Source organism: Sander vitreus, chromosome 23, assembly GCF_031162955.1.
Source record: "Sander vitreus isolate 19-12246 chromosome 23, sanVit1, whole genome shotgun sequence".
NCBI lineage: Eukaryota > Metazoa > Chordata > Actinopteri > Perciformes > Percidae > Sander > Sander vitreus.
The window spans coordinates 5099924-5119076 of record NC_135877.1 but is presented as its reverse complement, the minus strand read 5'-3'; the positions used below and the strand labels follow the sequence as shown (position 1 = coordinate 5119076).

The following is a 19153-nucleotide window of genomic DNA, read 5'->3' as shown; positions in this document are numbered from 1 at the left end:
CTCACTCTTCCACTTTCACCCCGTGCTGCTGCTGCTGCTGCTGGCTCCCCCTCCTCTCTCTTCGTCTCCCCTCCCCACAAGGATGGGCCTGTCAGCCCTTGGAGAGGCAATCAGACATGTCGTCAGCAGCGGGATACCAAGTGTTAATTAAAGCAGGATGACATCGCAGAATCCAGCCAAAATCAAGGAGGGCTTTGCAGGATGAGAGCCGACTGTGCCTTGTCTTTGCCAAATGCCTCTGACTGGAAGTGATCTCATGCATAATACGTGAGATGCTCAAAAAAGTCTGTCCATACAGCCTCGTGTTGGGACATTATTCATGACTCTCAAGCACTATAACGGTGGGCAGTACAACAAGAAGAAAAGGATCATGAGCTGCTGGAGTTGGTCCATTCGTATTTATTTATCCAGGAAGACTAACATCAGTGCCACCCTAACTTACTGTCACATAGTGCTGGCCAGTCTTTATTTGCTGAAGTCTGGTGTCAGAGGGCAGTAAATGCCACCCGGAGAGCAAGAATTCTCTTCCAAGAGATCACAAACATTATGAGCCATCCTGCCTCATCCTCATCGTTTTCTGGTCACTGCTAATGATAACCAGCAAATTCTTCTATATATTGTAAACAGACCTTTGTTTCTGATGCAGGAAGTGTAATTGTTTTTTTTCAAGAAAGAGCGAAAATGAACTGGATACAGGTTGAATTTACTACTGTGAAATGGGACAGGATGATAGAGATAAGCAAAGCAGGGGTGTGGTTAAATACAAGATGTTTTCATTATTAAGACCGTGTCACAGGAAGAGAAAACATCTTTTGCATATTGAAAAAAAAAGTGATCAGACTTAATCGACTGGAATCCAATTTAGCTCGGCACAACTCGATCAAAGAAATGAACAGAGTGACCTTGGCGGGAAGGGGCTGGAGATGTGTATGTTGCCAGGCAGTGACAGACAGCAGGATGTCAGCGCTGCCTGGCTGGGCTGGTTAAAAAAGTCCAGGCTTCCTACTGCAATGCAGTCAAAGACGACAACAAAATCTTTAGCCGCTGCGCAGTGAGGGGTTTATGGCGAGCTAATGCAACCCCGGCAGGAGCTTGTTCAAGTCTATTACAAACTACTGGCAAATGTGCAAACAAACAGTCTACATAAGAGCTTGCAACCCACCGCCGGCTCAACCACTGACCTCCTCCTTAGCCTGGAAGGAGATACACTCACTTAACCATGTTTTTTAAATACACTGCACTGTACACAACATATTTGTATTTTCTTCAAACCAGGAACAACCAACTGGTCTATAGACCGAATCACCGTGACGTCAAACTAACACAAAAATCACGTCCAGGTAGACAAATGACAGTTGATTTGAATAGCGGAGATATGCGAAATTGGCAAACTTGTTTCTTTCTGTTGTCATTTTGAGCCGCAACTATAACGAAACGAAGCCGAGGTCGAGTAAACGAGTAGTCGCAACAATTTTGATAATGGATTAATTGTTTAAATAATTTTTTTTTAAATCACTGGATGCAGCTTCTCAGATTTTCTCTACTTTTCTATGATAGTAACTTGAATATCTCTGGGTTGTGGTTAGACAAAACAAGCGATTTGCACACGTCATCATGGGTTGTTGGGAGGATGTAATGTGCAAACCTCGCATCATCTACTGTTCTGGCACAGGGACTCCTTTATCTTTCTCGGATCATGACATCACACTTTGTTAGACAGTGGCGGCACAATGGCAGCTCTCCCAAGCCCCTCAGCTGAGGTTAGAATCCCACCCCCAGTGATCTTGGATTGTGTCCACAATCAATGATGAACAACCAACATCTGACTGTCTCTCTATGGGAAACAGACTTGACAGAGTTGCCACAATTAAGTGAGTACTGCAGGGTTTTCCCTACCATTATAAGGCTTAGATGCAGCACCCAAGCCATTTTGGGGAGCACTTAAGCCGAATGAATGTAAAATCATCAAAACGAACTGAATTACTTTTCTCAGATCTAATGATTGTAGTTGTTCCCCAGTGGGCTTCTTTAGCATATTTTTTGTCTTTAAGCTTTTTAAGTGTTATTTATTTATTATCTGCTCTAGCTTTTTCAACGTTTTAGACACAGATATGGTAATAATATTGAGCCAAAATGATGTGAAATTGCACTTTTTTTATTAACAACGTAAACATTTTTTGAGGGAGGACCACAAATACGTGCACCTAAGTCTTCCACAAACCTAGGGAAAACACTGTACTGTATGTCTGTCCTGACACTTAAAACTTGACACCAACAGATCAAGTCTTTTAGGATTAATGATGAAGATGAGGTTAGAAACACAATGTATGTATTGGATATGGATTCTATTGATATTTTGTTTGGATAATTACAGGTCTTCTTTCTACTGATCAAAAAACAAACAACACAAGCAACAATAGGTTCTATGCGACTTCATAAATGTCCGACTGCCATAATTACGCCACAACACTCGTCATTTAACAAGATTACATTTTTATAATCCACAACAGAGTCAGGCTCCATGGCACTAAAGTGAATTAGCAATGATAGGAGCTTCATCGATTCTTATCTTCACAAACTCATTAGGCATGTCAGATGAGGAATGGAGTCACATCCGCGAAAATTTTCCTAACGAAAAACCTGATGAATTGATACAGCTGCAATAGAAGTCCCCCATAGTCTACTTATCCTAAAATCTATCTTGCATTAAACTGTATACAGACAGAAGTACTGCAGACACATCTTTTGTGAACCCCATTATCTACAGCCACATTGGGATACTGTAGTGTCTCTACACCAAAGACTTTTAAGACCATCCCAAGTCACTTCTGCTGGGTGAAAATACTAAGAAAATAGAGAATGATTTCAAATGCTAATGTAGCAGAGATGTTCACAAGTCATTTTTTGCAAGTCCAAGTCAAGTCTCAAGTCTTTGAGGGGCAAGTTCAAGTCAAGTCTCAAGTCTTTTGCCACAAGTCCAAGTCAAGTCTCAAGTCTTTGAGCTCGAGTCCAAGTCATGTCTCAAGTCTTTCAGGGGCAAGTCCAAGTCAAGTCTCAAGTCTCTGGCCATCTGATCTGTCCCTAACACTGTATTGTTAAATCTTATGAATTCAAAGCATGTCCTGTAGCTACCATCCAGACAGTACAGTATCAAAATCAGTTGTAGGATAACTTTATGGGGTCTACTTAACACATCCCTCTAGACCTCAGACTTGGCGAAATATTAACCCAAGTCTGTCACATCATATGGATACAACTATAAAGATATAATTTGCATGTTCCCAGCATTAGCACAACACTTTGCGATGGTTAGCTTGTTACCTGTGATGATATATGCTAAATGTAACATCTCTTTCACTCAAAAAAAAGTCTAATGTTGAAGTGGAAATCAAGAGAATAGTGGCAGCGCCACACCAGTTACAGAACAACATGCATCTCAGTGTCAGTCCAAATTACGCACAATAAGCAGTATGAACTCACTGATGTAATGCCATTTATTTTCTAAGTGTTAGTACGCTCAGTGAAACTGAGTCCAGCGTGAGGGAGACCCGACTCAGCGGAGGAGAGGTTAGTGAGGCCAGCGTCTCCACGGCAGGTGACAGTGCGCACGGATCCGCTGCGCCACGCATGGATGAAATAATGAAATAGTAAATAGGACTACAGTAACAGAAAATATGTGCAGAATTAAGACAGTCAAGACAGCCCAGTGTTTAGTGGACCAGGTACACCTTGTTCACTTAATAGCCTACAAATCATCCACGGGATCAATTACGCATCACATGAGTTTGCCCACCCAACACAGCATTTGTTCCTGGGGAGATGGATCCGTGCGTCCCGCCTCCTGTGCGCCATGGATTTCTTAGCCTCAGCAACCACTAACTAGAAGATACAATTTGCCTGTTCCCAGCATTAGCACAACACTTTGCGATGGTTAGCTTGTTACCTGTGACGATATATGCTAAATGTAACGTCTCTTTTCACATTAGTGTGTGAGTGACTGACCTATTTAGGTGCGTTTTGATCTCTGCCTGATGAAGTTTGACGTTGTTGATCTGGCATCATTTATCTTGGTGCCACACACTTTGCATGTAGCTGTTCGCTTACTGCCACTGTTTACCACGTTATTGAAAGCAAAACTAATGAGAAAAGGCACAACTCCAGGAGGATTTGGTGTCGCCATTGGCAAGCATTTTTTGATATGTGAGTGCGCGCACATAGGCGCATGCGTTACGTTGCACATTATGGCAAAGGGCAGGGGACATACAGCTCGTCATACGTTTCCCCGTATATGCGCCAATAAAAGAAAATAGAAATACATGAATACATTTTGATTTAAAAAGCAATAATTTCATGAAAACAGGTTGTTGACGAGTCTCGAAGCTCGTTTCCGAGTCAAGTTTGAAGTCTTTTGGGTCAAGTCCGAGTCAAGTCTGAAGTCAGCTGTTTGTGCGACTTAAGTGCGACTCGAGTCCGAGTCTCAGACTCGAGTCCCCATCTCTGCAATGTGGGAAAACTGCCTACAACACACCATCGTTCAGGAAATGATAACAAGAGCTAAATGTGATGCTTTCATTTTATGGTTCTTTTTATCACAACTTGTTTCCAACTGCATCACAAAGAACACACTATGACTCATAAAGCATGGAGACAATTCAATCTTGTGAATTAATTCCTAATCCAAATAAAGTCTCCGGGGCACAAGCTCTGCATCAACAGTCAAACGAGCTGCAGCTCTCTCCTCTGTAAACACTCTGGCCTTTTAACCAGACAAACTTATTTGATTAAAAATTTGAAATCACCAAAGCGTTGAGGCTCGACATATATTGGAACCATTGCGGGTAATGGAGGTAATCGCTTTCTTTCTAATACAGCACCACATCACTGCACAGTTAAGTTCCACGGGTCACCTTCTTGTTCTCTTACATTCTAATGTAGCTTTGAGGTACAACAGTTTGACACACTGTATTTACATGTGGAGTTTTAGGCATTTAGGGGCACCCAAATATGAACCTTACACTCAAAATATATAATTCCAGGTAGAAATCTCCTAAATGTCAAGCCTGTCAACAGTATGACTGAATGGCCTGGGCAATGAATTCACATGGGGGGTTGTACATTCTTTATGCGTGAACTCTTCAACACTTCAATGCATTATGCACTAAGTAATAATAATAATAATAATAATAATAAGGTAACGATATAAATGGCTTATTACCCTATTATTTCACCTTTGTGTCACTTTAAGGTGAGTCATCATTATGGCATCACCGTTTCCCAAAAATCACATACAGTCAGACCTCTGAAGAGCTGGGTGACTTTCCATTAACAGATCGCGTAATGCATTAAAATGACAAGAAACACAGAGATAGAGAAGGGAGCATGCAGTAAAGGTTCCTGACTGGTCCCTGAACTGTGGACATAACAGGAGGATGTCCAAAGCTTCTGAAAGGGTTCTTAATAATTGCATTGTTCCTCTGTTCTGTAAAAAACAACAACAGTTAAAGCTAAGGATGTATGACAAATCACCAGTGGGAGAAGGAAGGTCAGAAAACTGGGAGAGTGTCCAGCCTAATCATTTTCATACAGTCCCTTAACATTCATTAAAAAAAAGGCATATGGCAAATATTGAGGCAGGAACGACCTGTGTGAGCTGATCTAGAACGTGACCATATGGGACCTGTCATCAATCCGAAAGATCCACCGGCCGGTCTGACCTCACCCAGCATTACGCCTTCAGCCTCGTCACCCCCGGGTCCAACCTGATGAGTCCAGGGGGTTCGATCACCTATGGGACGTAGGCTGGGACATCCCCAGCGTGTCTGCTGCCGTCATGAACCTTTCTGCATCGTGAACGTCTTTAATCAAGTTGAATCTCTTCTATATTTTAATATCTTGTGAATTATTATTAAACAGTGGCTGCTGGTTCCTCATAAAGAACTCAGCGGTTTATCAGACTGCGTATTAGTATGCTAATATACATATGGACATTAATGCGTTAGTAAGGTGAAAACTAACAAAGAATCATGTCATGTCTTTCCCTTAAATATGATGCTGGAGACAACAGCCTGTTAGTTTAGCTTAGCTTAGCACAAAGATTGCAAACAGCTAGCCTGGCACAATATAACTAAATTCAACTAAAAGCACCATGGAACTCACAAATTAACAACTTGTTTGTTTATTAAGGAGGTTTAAAGGTGTTGGTAGGCAGATTCTTTTTTAACCTTGGACATAATCAGGTTAGCTGTTTTCTGTCCTATGCTAAGCTAAGGTAACTGGCTGCTCGCAGTAGCTTCATGTTAGCGTACTACTATGAATGTTATCAATATTCTCATCTAAGTCTCGGGAAGAAAGCACATTAGCGAATTTCCCAATATGTCAATAGATTTTTTTAACCAATGACTAAGTTCTAAATTGTGTTTAAAATGTGAAATTGAAAAATCCAAATGAACGCATTGGTGCTGGAAGTAGCTTGTAGCTTTTTTGTTAGTTACAGCAGTTCTTTTCAGTTGGCTTGCACTGTAAAATATAATAAAAAGGCTGCCAGAGGCTACAGATTTCTAAAATATGGTGTCATTTATCTGCAGTTTTTGTGATAATATCTCAAAATTAATGGGGTTATGATCTTCCGCTAACACAATGAGGGCCATGCTGCCTTTCACCTCGCAGTCTGAGCAGATGAATAACCTGCCCCTGACAGACAGACACAGGGGCATATGGCCCAAAGATCATCATGCTGAGAGGCTCAGAGAAGGACAAGCTGCCATAACAGAATATACTAACAGCACAGCATTGATATCTCATATACAGTATGTCAAGTGTTGGTTGAAAGTGTCAGTTTGTTAAAAAGATAGTGCATTTAGGGGAATAATTAGGATGCTAATAAAGCATGCACATTACAAATACAAAAGAGGATGTTTTCACAAAGAAAAACTGAGGTTGTGTAAAAATATGGACAAAGATGTCCATTCATCTAAGGCTGAATTCAGATAGCTAAACTGGAAGGCTCATGTTTAGCCAGTGAAACAGCACCTGTGGACATTTGAGGCGCGGAGCGGGAAAATATAACAGGGTTTTTCCTGTTAGACCATTATAAGGCTCAGGTGCAGCACCCAAGCCGTTATGGGCACTATCTAAGCCAAATTAATGTAAAATCAATGTGTGAGAGAGAGAGAGAGAGAGAGAGAGAGAGAGAGAGAGAGAGAGAGCGGCCGTACCCTCTAACGTTCTAACTCTGAGTTTGACCGGCATCTTTTTACTATTGCAACTCTGCTACCGCTCTGCAAAAGTGAACTCAGAGTCAACTTTGGCGAACAATTATTTTTTTGATAATTTGTTTTTTTGCATTTTTAGGCCTTTATTTGACAGGACAGCTTAGACTTGAAAGGGGAGAGAGAGGGGGAATGACATGCAGCAAAGGGTCGCAGGCCGGAGTCAAACCAGCGGCCGCTGCAGCGAGGACCAAGCCTCTGTACATGGGGCGCACGCTCTACCAGGTGAGCTACCCAGGCGCCCCGACAGGGGATCTTCTATGCTAATTTAGAGGTCCAAGCCAGACTCATCTTCAAAGCCAGATGTATTATAAGACCAACCAGGTCAGACTCCGTCTACTGGTGGCTGCTCTGCACTTCTTCAAGTCTTGTCACATTTTAACCTCGCGAGATCTCGTGTGAGGAGATCTCGTCACACCTCTAATATTAATGGTCCAAAATGGTGTGAAATAGCATTTTCTTTCATTGAAAAACATAACATTTTCTTTTTTGAGGGAGAACCCTTAAACCAACCGCCAAATACTTGCACCTAAGTCTTCCACAAACCTGGGGAAAACACTGAATAACTTCATTCATTTGAGTTTGACAGGGTTTGTTGGCCTCAAAACATTCACTCTACATTCAGAATAAATGAAGTAGGGCAGGACGTCTTTTTATTTCATCACTGCTCATTCTGTAACTACTTGACTTCACTTATTAATTCAGTGAGTACAGTAATTTATGATATATCAAGCTTACCCTGGAGGAAATGAAGAGACTTATTTAGATTAATGATAAATAATGAGGATCATCCAGAATGGAAGACGCTGTTTAATCAATGCCAGAGAATAAGAAATGAGAGGAAAACTTAGCTTCCAAAAAAATGGAAACTTTCCCTTGAGCTACTCTGACTGAATAGATGTTAATTAGTACGTGTTTGTGTGGGCCGTAAATTGCCTGTTTTTGAGATAAGATGCATCTGTATGCAACCACCTGCACAAGTGAGGACACACATTTGCATGAACACACACATGAGCCAGACACAGCTGGGTACTCAAACCGGCGATAAAACTTCTTTCATCTACCGTCACAGTTTGCTAAGTTTAGTCTGCGTGCTCTTCGTTAAGGTCGGAAGACTGAAGAAAGACAAATGTCTGAAAGACAGAGAGAGACTGACGAGTGCCAGAAAACTTTAGAAAGCTAGAAAGCAGAAATGTAGACATGCTGCACTTTCAGGTGCAGATATTTTCTTCCTAAGTGGCGGCCCTGGCAGAGACGATCTACACAGAAACTTATATAACGACCGGCTTTGTCAGTGATGGCAAAAAAAACCTTCTCCTCCAAATCTCCTTGCTGCTTACGGCAGCACTGGAGAGCCGTGCGGCTTCACCGCGATTGTCACTGCTCTGCAGAGTGACAGCCGGGATCCTGTTGCTCAGCAGCACACACACATGCAGAAATCTACACACACACACACACACTTAAAATGTAGTCCAAGACAAGTACACAAACAAGCTCTCTTTTTGTCAAGCATGGGCAACACAACCACAACACACATACACACACAAACTGGTCTCCAATCCCCCAAAGCTTCAAACAAAAAAACTAAACAAAAAACACACAGCCAGCTGCCATAGTCCAGGCCTCAAACAAGAGCGTGAGCGAGAGAGAGAGAGAGAGATAGTGCGCGCACCCCCCCACCCCACCCCACACACACACACAACACCAGAATGCAAAAAGCGAGGCCCGGTTACTTATTCATGTCTCTGCTGAGAACGGGAAGCCTGTCGGTGTCAAGACACTCTCCTCTGGCGTCTTTTCTTGACAGTAAAGCCACGAGCATTGCTCTCATCTATGTTGCATGAGAGTAGGGTATTTTTAGAGAGGAGCTTTTAGCTGGCTGAATTCAGCATTGTTTTTAAAAAAAGACTGATCAGAGGAGAGACCTGAGCTTTTGTTGTTCAGCTGCTCTGGGGCAGATGCTCAGTTTCAGGAATGTTTACTGCATTCTTAGCATAAAGGAAAAAGAAAAACACAGCCAAAAGTAACTGTATTTTTGACACTGTACTTCCTTCTGTATCTTGTCACGCTTAGTTTCATGAAAACTGATGGTAAAAAGCAGTCTCTGTCCACACAGTGATGATTAAGAAGACACCCAAATCTATTATAACTGCTCATCTGTTTTCTCGACCTTCCAAGAATACCACCTCCAGAAACATAATGCATCACTTCCTGTTAGGGGTGTCACGATTCTTTAAATCCATGATTCAATTAGATTTTCGATTTTAAGGTCATGGTTCCATTCAGTTTTCAATTTAAACACATTTTTTTTTCAACAGTGACGGTAATGAAGCAGAAGGGTACTTTGCAACAACAGTTTGAGTTTTCATGAATGCACCTTTAGTTTAACAACATGTACCTGAAGGCAGCACGGAGTCCCGTCGGCGCCCACGTGCTTTACCATGTTGTTTGTTTGCTTATCTCACTCCCGGGGGAGGCCAAATGTTACCACACCGGTGACTTCAGGGAAGCAGGAGGAGTTTCTGTTGTTTCTCCGTCATCTTCGACTGGCAGTGGCCATGGTGTCTGGAATAGTCAAGCTGCAGGCTACTGAAAAGCTAATGTTACCCTGTGTCTTTAACTGCACGTTACCAGCCGGTAAGCTACGCTGTGTCAGTTATTTGATTATTTGGACATGCGCAAGTAGGGCAGGGTGGAGAGAGCAAAAAATACTGGGGAAATGGCTGATCCTGCATCTGATTTTCGATTTTAAAATCAAAATCATGACATCCCTACTTCCTGTACAGCAGGAACTTTTTCCAAGTAACATGGACACCCACATAGCTGATCTGATCCAGAACTAGATATCAGATATCTCAACACTTATAGTCACATCAAGCGCACATCTCATGTAAGGTTTACTGCAGCAGGCATAAGCCCACACTGTTCTAGCCCCAGATGGTCTCAGTCACCTGCTGGCCGTGAGTCTCCATCTGATGAATCATTTAGATGGATTTCCTCAGAGGCTCTGTTGGTTTGGGATAAAGCTGCCATGGGTGGCAGCCAGGGGAGTTGTTATGGACGGAGAAAAGCGTGAAGCATAATGAGCCATATGGGAGATCAGTGTATGTACACAGAGCCGCTCCCATTCTCTGCCTCCCTGGAAACTCTACTCTACTACTGCCAGTGTGCCGGGAGAACTAAGGAGTGAAGGGACATGTGTATCTTCCCAACTACTGCTTATTCCTAAGGGGGGGCATGTTAATGCACAACAATTCTTGCCTTTACTGATAAAAAAACAAGTATACAGTTCTGCTGTATAATAAAAGTTACAAATAATTTGTCCTAAACTACAATTCATATCCAACAGCTGAAAATCCTGCCTTGTATCCTGAAGCAAAACAGCAAACTAGACTTTCTGAAAACACTTGCATGTATGTCTGCAGAACATATTTCAATTCATTATTCTTCTTAGATTCTGGTTTTGAAAAGATTCTTTGTGGACATTTCTTCAAGTTCATCAAATATACATATTGTAGAAGAAGACCGCAAAGACCTTTTTTGTCCTTTGTCCTATTTTGTGGTTTCAAAAAGATATATTTTAGACTTCTCTGTAGTGTTAGTTGAATTTTGCTCTTAGATCAGTCTAATACAAGTCTAGTCTCGCATTGCCAATCCTTCCTCCACGGCACTGCGGAGGAAGGTCTGGCTAGTCCCCACAGCATTCTGGGATGGGAGAAAAAACGTGCTCTGGTTTATTGGCATTTCTTTAAAACCAATCACAATCGTCTTGGGTGGTGCTAAGCTCCGCACGGAGCCTCTGCAAAATATCCTCAGGAAGGAACTTGTTTTGGTGGAACAAGTACGTTTTAAAGGTTGTTTTAGTCGTGCAACAGAAAACTCAGATTGGACAGATAGTCTAGCTAGCTGTCTGGATTTACCCTGCAGAGATCTGAGGAGCAGTTAACCATAGTCCTCAGAAATCCACCGGAGTTTAGAATGCCAACACAAAAAAAGAGGAAGGTAATGGATCCGGCTGAAAAGAGGGACATCCAGCAGAATTGCCAGCGGCAACAGAGCAATCCCGGAAGTGGAACGTTGTGGATATAGACTGATACAAGTTAGAAAGTTCCACAAAAATAACTTATTTTAAAGCCCAAAACGTTAGCCACTCCACAATAAGCCTAACTAAGAGCCATGTTTCCATGGTAACAATCAGTAACGAGTGCTGACCAGTGGCACCAAATGGCAAAAAGAGGAAAACATAGCTCATGATTTGTGGTTTCCTTACAATGTTGTGGAGCGATCAATGCAAAGGAAAAGAGGTTTTAGAGAGATAAGTAACACATTGGAAATATATCACATAACAGTAAGGCCATCGAACAAACCATCCTGAGCCTGACTGACAAGTTAGCTTTAGTACTGAGCTCTGCCACATTAACAAGCAACAGCATCCCAGCTCTGATCCAGGTCTTTTTAGGCTACTGGAAGTTTTCTGTTACTTTGTTCACTGAATCTTGCCAGTAAAATGTCAGTGTAGCTGTTGAATTTTTCCAGAAGATGATAATTTTCTGCTGGAGTGAACAGGGCTCAGCGGTTTGACGCTGTGGCTCACTCAGACATGTGCTTTAGTTTAAGAAAAAGTCTTAATTCATCCAGAATTCATGGCAAATTAGTCCTACTTAAGATAGTCAAGAACTAGGCAGCTTTGTGCAATGGATGAATTTAGACATCTATCTATTACAGTTGTTAGATCTAAGACACAGTCAAAGTCTGTCTTTGTGAACCCAGCCCCAGAATGCAGTGTAGCCACAAGACCGTTGGGTTGTGGTTGAGGTTTGAGTTTTGAGCTTTTTCCTTCAATAAAAAAAATGTCTGAAACTCTGAAAATCTCTGATAATCCACAACTGAGTGCAAGAAGTTCATATTCCTTCTCTGAAGACTGCTAAAAAGGCATTAAAGAACATTTAAATTGAAATGATGAATTTGATAATGAGAAAAAATATCATATATAACTACAATTTTTATCAGAAAATCACTCCTGAATGTCACCAATTGAAGATACGGTTTTCCCCCTTTAGTCAAATGCTTACTGCACACTAACATTTTATCTCTTTATCTGGTTGGTTTACAGACCATTAGCTAAATGTTGCAGGGTCAGGAGAAACTACACAATGTATATTTAATTCACTAACAGTCTAAGAATAAATGCTTTCCTGGTGTTTGTCATTCCTAGAACGGCACCATGTGCATTTGAGGAGACAAAAAGTTCTTCAAAGTCAGCAAACAGCGGTTGTTTGAACTTGGGCCTTATCCGCTACTCATTTCACTTAAAGCCGGTGGGGTTATGTGGAAAAGAAGACGAATGCTTTGGGATGAAGAAGGAACCAATCATGGAAGGCAGATCCTGTCCTACGGAGGGAGCTAAAGCTGGGCTGAGGTGTGAAGCCCAGGGAGCAATCACTTCAGAAATAAATTTCCGCCACTGAACTTTGTCGTGTGTCAGTGGGAAGTGACAGCTCAGCTTCTGACAATCACACGTCAGAGGGAGGCAGCGGGAAGCATTAAAGGCATGTGTACTGTTGTGTGCGTGGCCATTCATATAGTTTTGTAAGGGAAAATGGAGGAAGGAAGGAAAGAAAACAGGGTTCCAGAGATCATTGTTGAGTCTGTTGCCTGCAGGCATCTTTACGAAAAGCAGGCATCAATATTTCCTCATCGCCCCTGAGGCCCAAAGTGCTAACACAGACTGAAGCTGAGAAAAGCTGCAATTTTTTGGATTGATGTCAAAGCAAGGTGAGGGACACTTTAGGCACAATATTCAAATGCAGAGATTAAACACATGCGGGGTGAAAATACCACGGCAAATGGAAGAAACAGGGTTCATACTTATTCTTATCCTGTCCATCCCTTTGAGTGTCAACGTCTGACAGGCTGATCTGTGTGAGGCTGACAGGGGGCAGGTTAATCGCCTATTCTGAACCTCCGGCCAGGTCTAGCATGTTTTGACGCTCGGCCGATTCATGATTGGACTCGCCCCCGGCTGACTGGCTCGACTGACTGTTGTGACAACCATAGTTGTGAGAAGGAGCACGTACGCCAGAAACAGAAGGATGGTCTGGGCTGTGAAACAATTGGATTATATCAACTGGTAGCACAAACAAAGATCGATTCAGCAGGAAGCAAAACATCCCCAGCATGTCTGCAAGTCGTACTTCACCCTGCACAATTAGCACATTGGAACCTTGAATAGGATCCTTAAACTAAAGTCTTTATCAGCCCTTTACTAATTTAAAGCATTAGAACAAAAGCCAACTAGTTCTTAAGGAGCCATATCTGATTGCTTTTCAAGCATCCCACTCCTCGAAACATTAGCCACAGCCACTCATTAAAATCTTGGCAGAAGTTGGGAGGTGCGACGCTGGGATATGTCACTGCATCAGTCGATTCCCAGCAGCCTCTCTGAAGGCCTGTCATCACAATCTTAGCTTGACAGCTTTAAATCGATAGCACGTCTCTTCTTTTCACTTCATTTAGTCCAGGATGTCCCTGCAGTGTGGTGACCTTACTATCACCTCGGAAGGACATGAACTTACTTCCTACTTTTTACTTTGTTTTTATGTGCAAATCAGACATGTATGGTGTAAAGCAGATACTGTATGTTTGCTCCGTATCATCTGTCGCAGGCTGAAAGCTCTTAACCCATGTCAGCTTTTCAGTATTGAATCATTTCCCCTCTCTCATATCACACCTGTATACCCCTGTAAGCTTGTATCTTCGACTGAAAGAAATACAACTCTATTTCAGGCACTGACCCCTGTTCACCTTATGATACGTTCTGTGTAAAGTCAGTGCTCTAAAGCTTCTTTTAGAGAGAAGCATATATTAACACTATATTTACAATATACATATTTACAAGTATAGGTTGAAAGGTTTCACATGGTGGCAAAATGTGCATGTTGTAGATGATGTACCAGTTTGTTCACATTAATCGCTACTTCTCCTTGATTGTATGCTAAGTTGTTCGGTAGCGGTCACTGCCACTCTCGCCACAGCATGCCGCTTTTCTCACACACACACGCATCACTGGCTGCAGAGCACAGTCTGGTGGATCTGCCCTTGCAAACATCCACCTGGCTTCTGACTGAATGTGAACGGCAAGAAGCGAAGCCACTGAAGCTCACACAGTCGGACTCATCGCAGAGTGCTCTGCAGAGGAACATCAGCTAAATGCCAGAAATCTGAACTGTAATGTGAAATGTAAATACTATATGCAAATGTGGATACTTAACAATGTTCAGTGTGTCCATGCATCAATCTCACAACTGACCAAACTCACCAATTAGACCTGGGCGCGGTCCACACCGATGTCAAACACACATCAGCGAAGCAAGCAGTATATGATTGACAGACTCCATCCTTACCTGTCTACGTCGCCCTGCATCTCTTTGCTCCCGCGCTGGGAGGCTTCTCGAGAAGAAGCCCCGTCTGAGGCTCGGCCTGCGTTGCGTGCATACAGATGGAGGCCGCCGTCTGTTAGGTATCTGTGAGAGGGGAATTAATTAGAGGAAGTAGATGTCGAAGAGGGTGTTGTATGCTGTACAGAATTTAAAGCCTGAATTTGTGATATTGGGTTATACAAATAAAATGGACTTGACTTGTTAAACCTCAGTTTGGCACAAAAAGCTTAAGTTCAGTTCTCTAATTCATTTAATTGAATTAATACAATCTATTTAAACTAAACCAGTAGAGAAAATACTTCATGGATCATATACTAATAAACGACCACTGTCCAGGTTACATGTGAACTCACAAAAATGTGCATGTTTAGATGTATGTGTGTAAGTGTATGTGCCAGTTAGTAAGTGGTAAGATTTGAGGCCACTGCTAGAACATGGGGATCATTAGTGTTGAGCTAATTAGGCTAATAATTCAGCTAATCACCTTTTCCTCCCGACGTGTTGCTACATTTTCTGTTCTGAGAGTTTGGCCTGCCCCCAATACTCTTTTTGGGAAATCTTAAGTGCACGGATGCCAAGTGGGAATGGGTGTTTGTGTGTGGAATGTGAATTGCTTTTTTTAACACAACTCCCAGGCATTTATTGCTATTGAGTGGATGAAGGTCAGACGCCCACACACACGTCATCGTAATGTGTTGTGGAAGACAGTGACTTATCTTTTTTCATTCAGGTAATCTGTCAGTGTATCGAGTACCCTCAAGCTTCATGCTTCCCTTTTAAGGCATAACTGACCTAGAATAGCCTTGGTGGATGTCAGCTGGCTATTTGTCTTAATGTACATCGAAAAATGAGTGAGGCTTTGGTGACTGTATGAATAAACAGCTAACCGTAACTTTCAGGGCATTTTTCAACTAAACCCAGTAGGCACTGCGGCATTCAGTGGAAATGTGTATGGAACTTGTATTCATGATCCTTCAAAACACAAATGGTCTTTAAAGAATTAGTAGTATTTGTATAAATGATGTAGAGGACAAATCTATATTAAAGCTTCAGGCAGTAAAGCTTACTCGTCTCACAACAGGTCACAACATTACCAGTATGTTCTACAATTAAAATTAAGTAATTAAATATAAAGGCCCTACCACCAAAATTCAAAATTTCAAATTCAAAGTTTGGTACCTGCTATTAGTCTACATTGATTGCTTGCTATGATGATGTTCAATGTTCGTTTACATGAGTTAAAGCTATAGTGCGTAGTTTCTGTCTCCCCCATTAGAAATTCTAAGTAATGACAACAAAACTGTGGGCACCTCCCCTCCTCCACACAGTAGCTAGTAACCAAGGAGGACACTGAGGATTAAAAAAAAACATGGACTCTTCAGAAGAGCTCATTATCTTTGCTCGAAAGTCGCCGGACAACATCATCTTCTGAACATAGCTATACTGAGAAATCCAGAGAGAGTTGTGTGGAGCTGATAGTCTTAATTAGCTTTGTAGCAACTCATTTGGCAATGGCTTGAATTTAACGAATTTTGACGTTCATTAATATAAAAAACATACGCACCAAAGCTTTAAACGGTACCTTGTGGAGTTTTTGGCTCTTAGCAGCGCTGTGGCTGTGTTTTTATGAGTGGGTTGCCCGAATTGTTTGGATCATGTACACACAGGCCTGCGTGTGAGCACATAGGTGACACAATTCACATCCTGCAGTCAGTTTTATGCTATTCCTCTGGTCGACAGTTGGTGGCGGTAATGGGCCATGACACATAGCAATGCGCCACCAAAGAAGAAGACTGCTAGCAAGCAAATATGCATGTAAACAATGCACAAAAAGTATACACAAAATGTGTTTTGGTGAATTTTGGTGGACATAACTTTTGTTCAGTTATGTGTATATGTGATATGTGAATACATCTGTACACATCATAAACAGGGCCGTTAAAGCAGGAACTCAGAATTAGTCAGTGCATCAGAGGAAGCTAACATGCTTAGCACTAGTCATCCTACCCGCTGGTGATCTCATCCATCCGGCCGTTCCTCCCTAGGAGGTCCCCATCACTCATGTACCCTGCCATCTCCATCTGCTTCCCTCCTTCCAGCCCTCCTCCTCCCTTCTCCCCCTGCTCCGCCCCCTTCGCACCTGCTGCTCGCCTCAGGGGGGCGCTGTACACAAACCTGGAGGGGTCCGAGTGCCCGCTGTAGCGCCCCGTGGTGGTGCCAGCGCTCGTCGTGCTGGCCCTGGGCGCAGCATAGCTGTTGGGCATTGAGGGGGCGTCGCCTGCCTGGAGACGCGGGGTTTGTGATTGGCCCAGACGCCAGGCCATGGGGGAGGAGCGTGTGGTGAGGGCTGGTAGACTCCGCCCATTGACCTCAGTGGTTACCGTGGTGTCGAATGTTGTCTCTAGTGTACTGTGGAGATAGAGGTGTAGAAAGAGAAAAATAAAGGGTTGATTGAATTAAACTTTTGACATGACACAGGAAAAACCGAAAGTTATCAATGTGATTGACAGTTGCTAACTATTCCAGTATGGAGGGTCTTAGGAAAAGTGCCTCATATGGACTAAATCGCAAGTCTTTGTCATCATATCAGGTGCACTCCTATGCAAAGGGAAAACCATTCAGGTGAAAAGATCCGTCATGTTTTAAGTGGAGAGCTGTCTACATCAGTTGAGTTCCACTCGCTTCAAATCACATGCTGTTTCTTCTAACATTGCTTTATGTGTGTGTGACCTTCCTAAAGTGCTGTTTCTTCCAGTGTGTTAACTTGAAGGGGGAGGAGAGCAGAAAGTGAAGGCTCCCTTGAGAACATATGTCACACCATCACAGTACATCACATAGAGATGGAGAGAGAGAGAGAGACAGCTATGTTTCTATCCATCTATCAAGTGTATTTGATAAACACTTTTGAAATGCCACAGAAAATAAAATCTGAAACAGTTACATTTGCATAACAGGGATGTAGCAAGTAAATACACCTCTGAAATGTCAACAAAAATAAAAAGTTGTTTATAGATAGACTTTGTCTAGGAAAAAGAAGTGTGAGAATAAATCAACTGTTAGCAAATAAAAGCAACCAAGAAAAGAAATGAAACCTGATGGAGGGAGACAAAGAGGACTGACTCACTATCCTGACAATCCCTCATTAGCCCTGCAACAGCCACTGTAGCCTGTTTTTTCTCAAATGTTGTAGAAGGATCTGAACATGTCAACTGCTGTGCAACACATGACTTTCATCTTTCAAAGGATGCCTTTGATAAAGATAACGTTTTGCAACAAAAGAGAGCAAAATCCTTCTCGATTGTTTCACATTTGCACACGGCATGATAGAAGTGCTGCAAGTGAGTCAGCAGGAATGCAAAAATAATATACTCACACACCAAGCCCTGCAGCTTGATGTATCTGGACACAGAGAGCAAAGCATGGCAGTGGTACCTTGCTTGAGCTCTCTCTGCTGGGAAAAAGAGTGCACTACATTCACATGATGACAGAGTGAACACACCACCCAATAAACCACAGAGCTTTGAGGATAAGTTGCTAATGTGTACTCTAGGCACAAACATCCCTGTGTAAACTAGATGTAATGTGTGCTGCATTACATATGATACATGTTGCCATGGAAACAGGACTAACACATATAGGAAAAGTGTAAAAAGGATTAAGGCTTTTCTAGTGCCTATTGGCATGGATGCTAACACTACGATAAACCATCATATACGATTTACACAATATAAGGTTATGATGTTTGTATGTTAATACATTAAACTGTAGCATTATCAGCATATTCATTCTAATGTAAACATGCATTGTCTGCCATTATATATAAATGATGTACAGATGCAGCCAATACAAAAATGTACTGCATGTTTGCTGCACAAGTGCTAAAATATAGCCTTTGGAAACAATAACTTTAAGGGAAAAATGTAGCTCATGATGCAGTTGAAGTGGAAGACAGTGGCTGGATATGTGGGATGAGAAAGACTCCTATGTGGATGCCTGCCTTCATTAGGGGACAAAAGCAATGACATCTTAAAGCAGTGTCTCGCACATCAGCAGTGAGAGAGGTGTGAACAGCCTTGTGTGTGTGTGTGTGTGTGTGTCTGATCAGTGAGAAAGGGCGGTACACTGCACCCCTGTGATGCCAAGTGCCAACATGAGAGGGGCAGTGATGCCAGCCATATTCACAACTCATCTCTATCAACACCTCCTGGGATCAACACGCACGCACGCGCACAAACACACACACACACACACACACACACACCACAATGGCACACGCAGTGCCATGTCAGAGTACCAAGAGGCCAAATAAATAAAAAATAAAAAAAATTGCTTATCTGACAAGTGATCCCGGCCGAATATGGAAATACAAGAATCAATTTGCCAAGGTATAGAAATCAACTATTCTTACACAATGTGGTGTGCTAAATCAGCTTATCTTTATCTCCA

At 42.3% G+C, this 19153-nt stretch overlaps 1 protein-coding gene across 6 annotated transcripts in view; it reads right to left on the bottom strand.

The window, feature by feature from the left end:
- Positions 1-19153, bottom strand: part of nav3 (neuron navigator 3) — a 221515-nt gene that overhangs the window by 53722 nt on the left and 148640 nt on the right. For 5 of the 6 annotated variants that reach the window (XM_078243124.1, XM_078243119.1, XM_078243120.1 and 2 more), the window contains exons 11-12: positions 16715-17116; positions 14672-14791 (exon numbers count right to left, since the gene is read on the bottom strand). In XM_078243124.1, the coding sequence (XP_078099250.1) occupies positions 14672-14791; positions 16715-17116 (522 nt within the window). The remainder of the gene's footprint in view (positions 1-14671; positions 14792-16714; positions 17117-19153) is intronic. The other variant, XM_078243122.1, reaches the window with a different exon arrangement.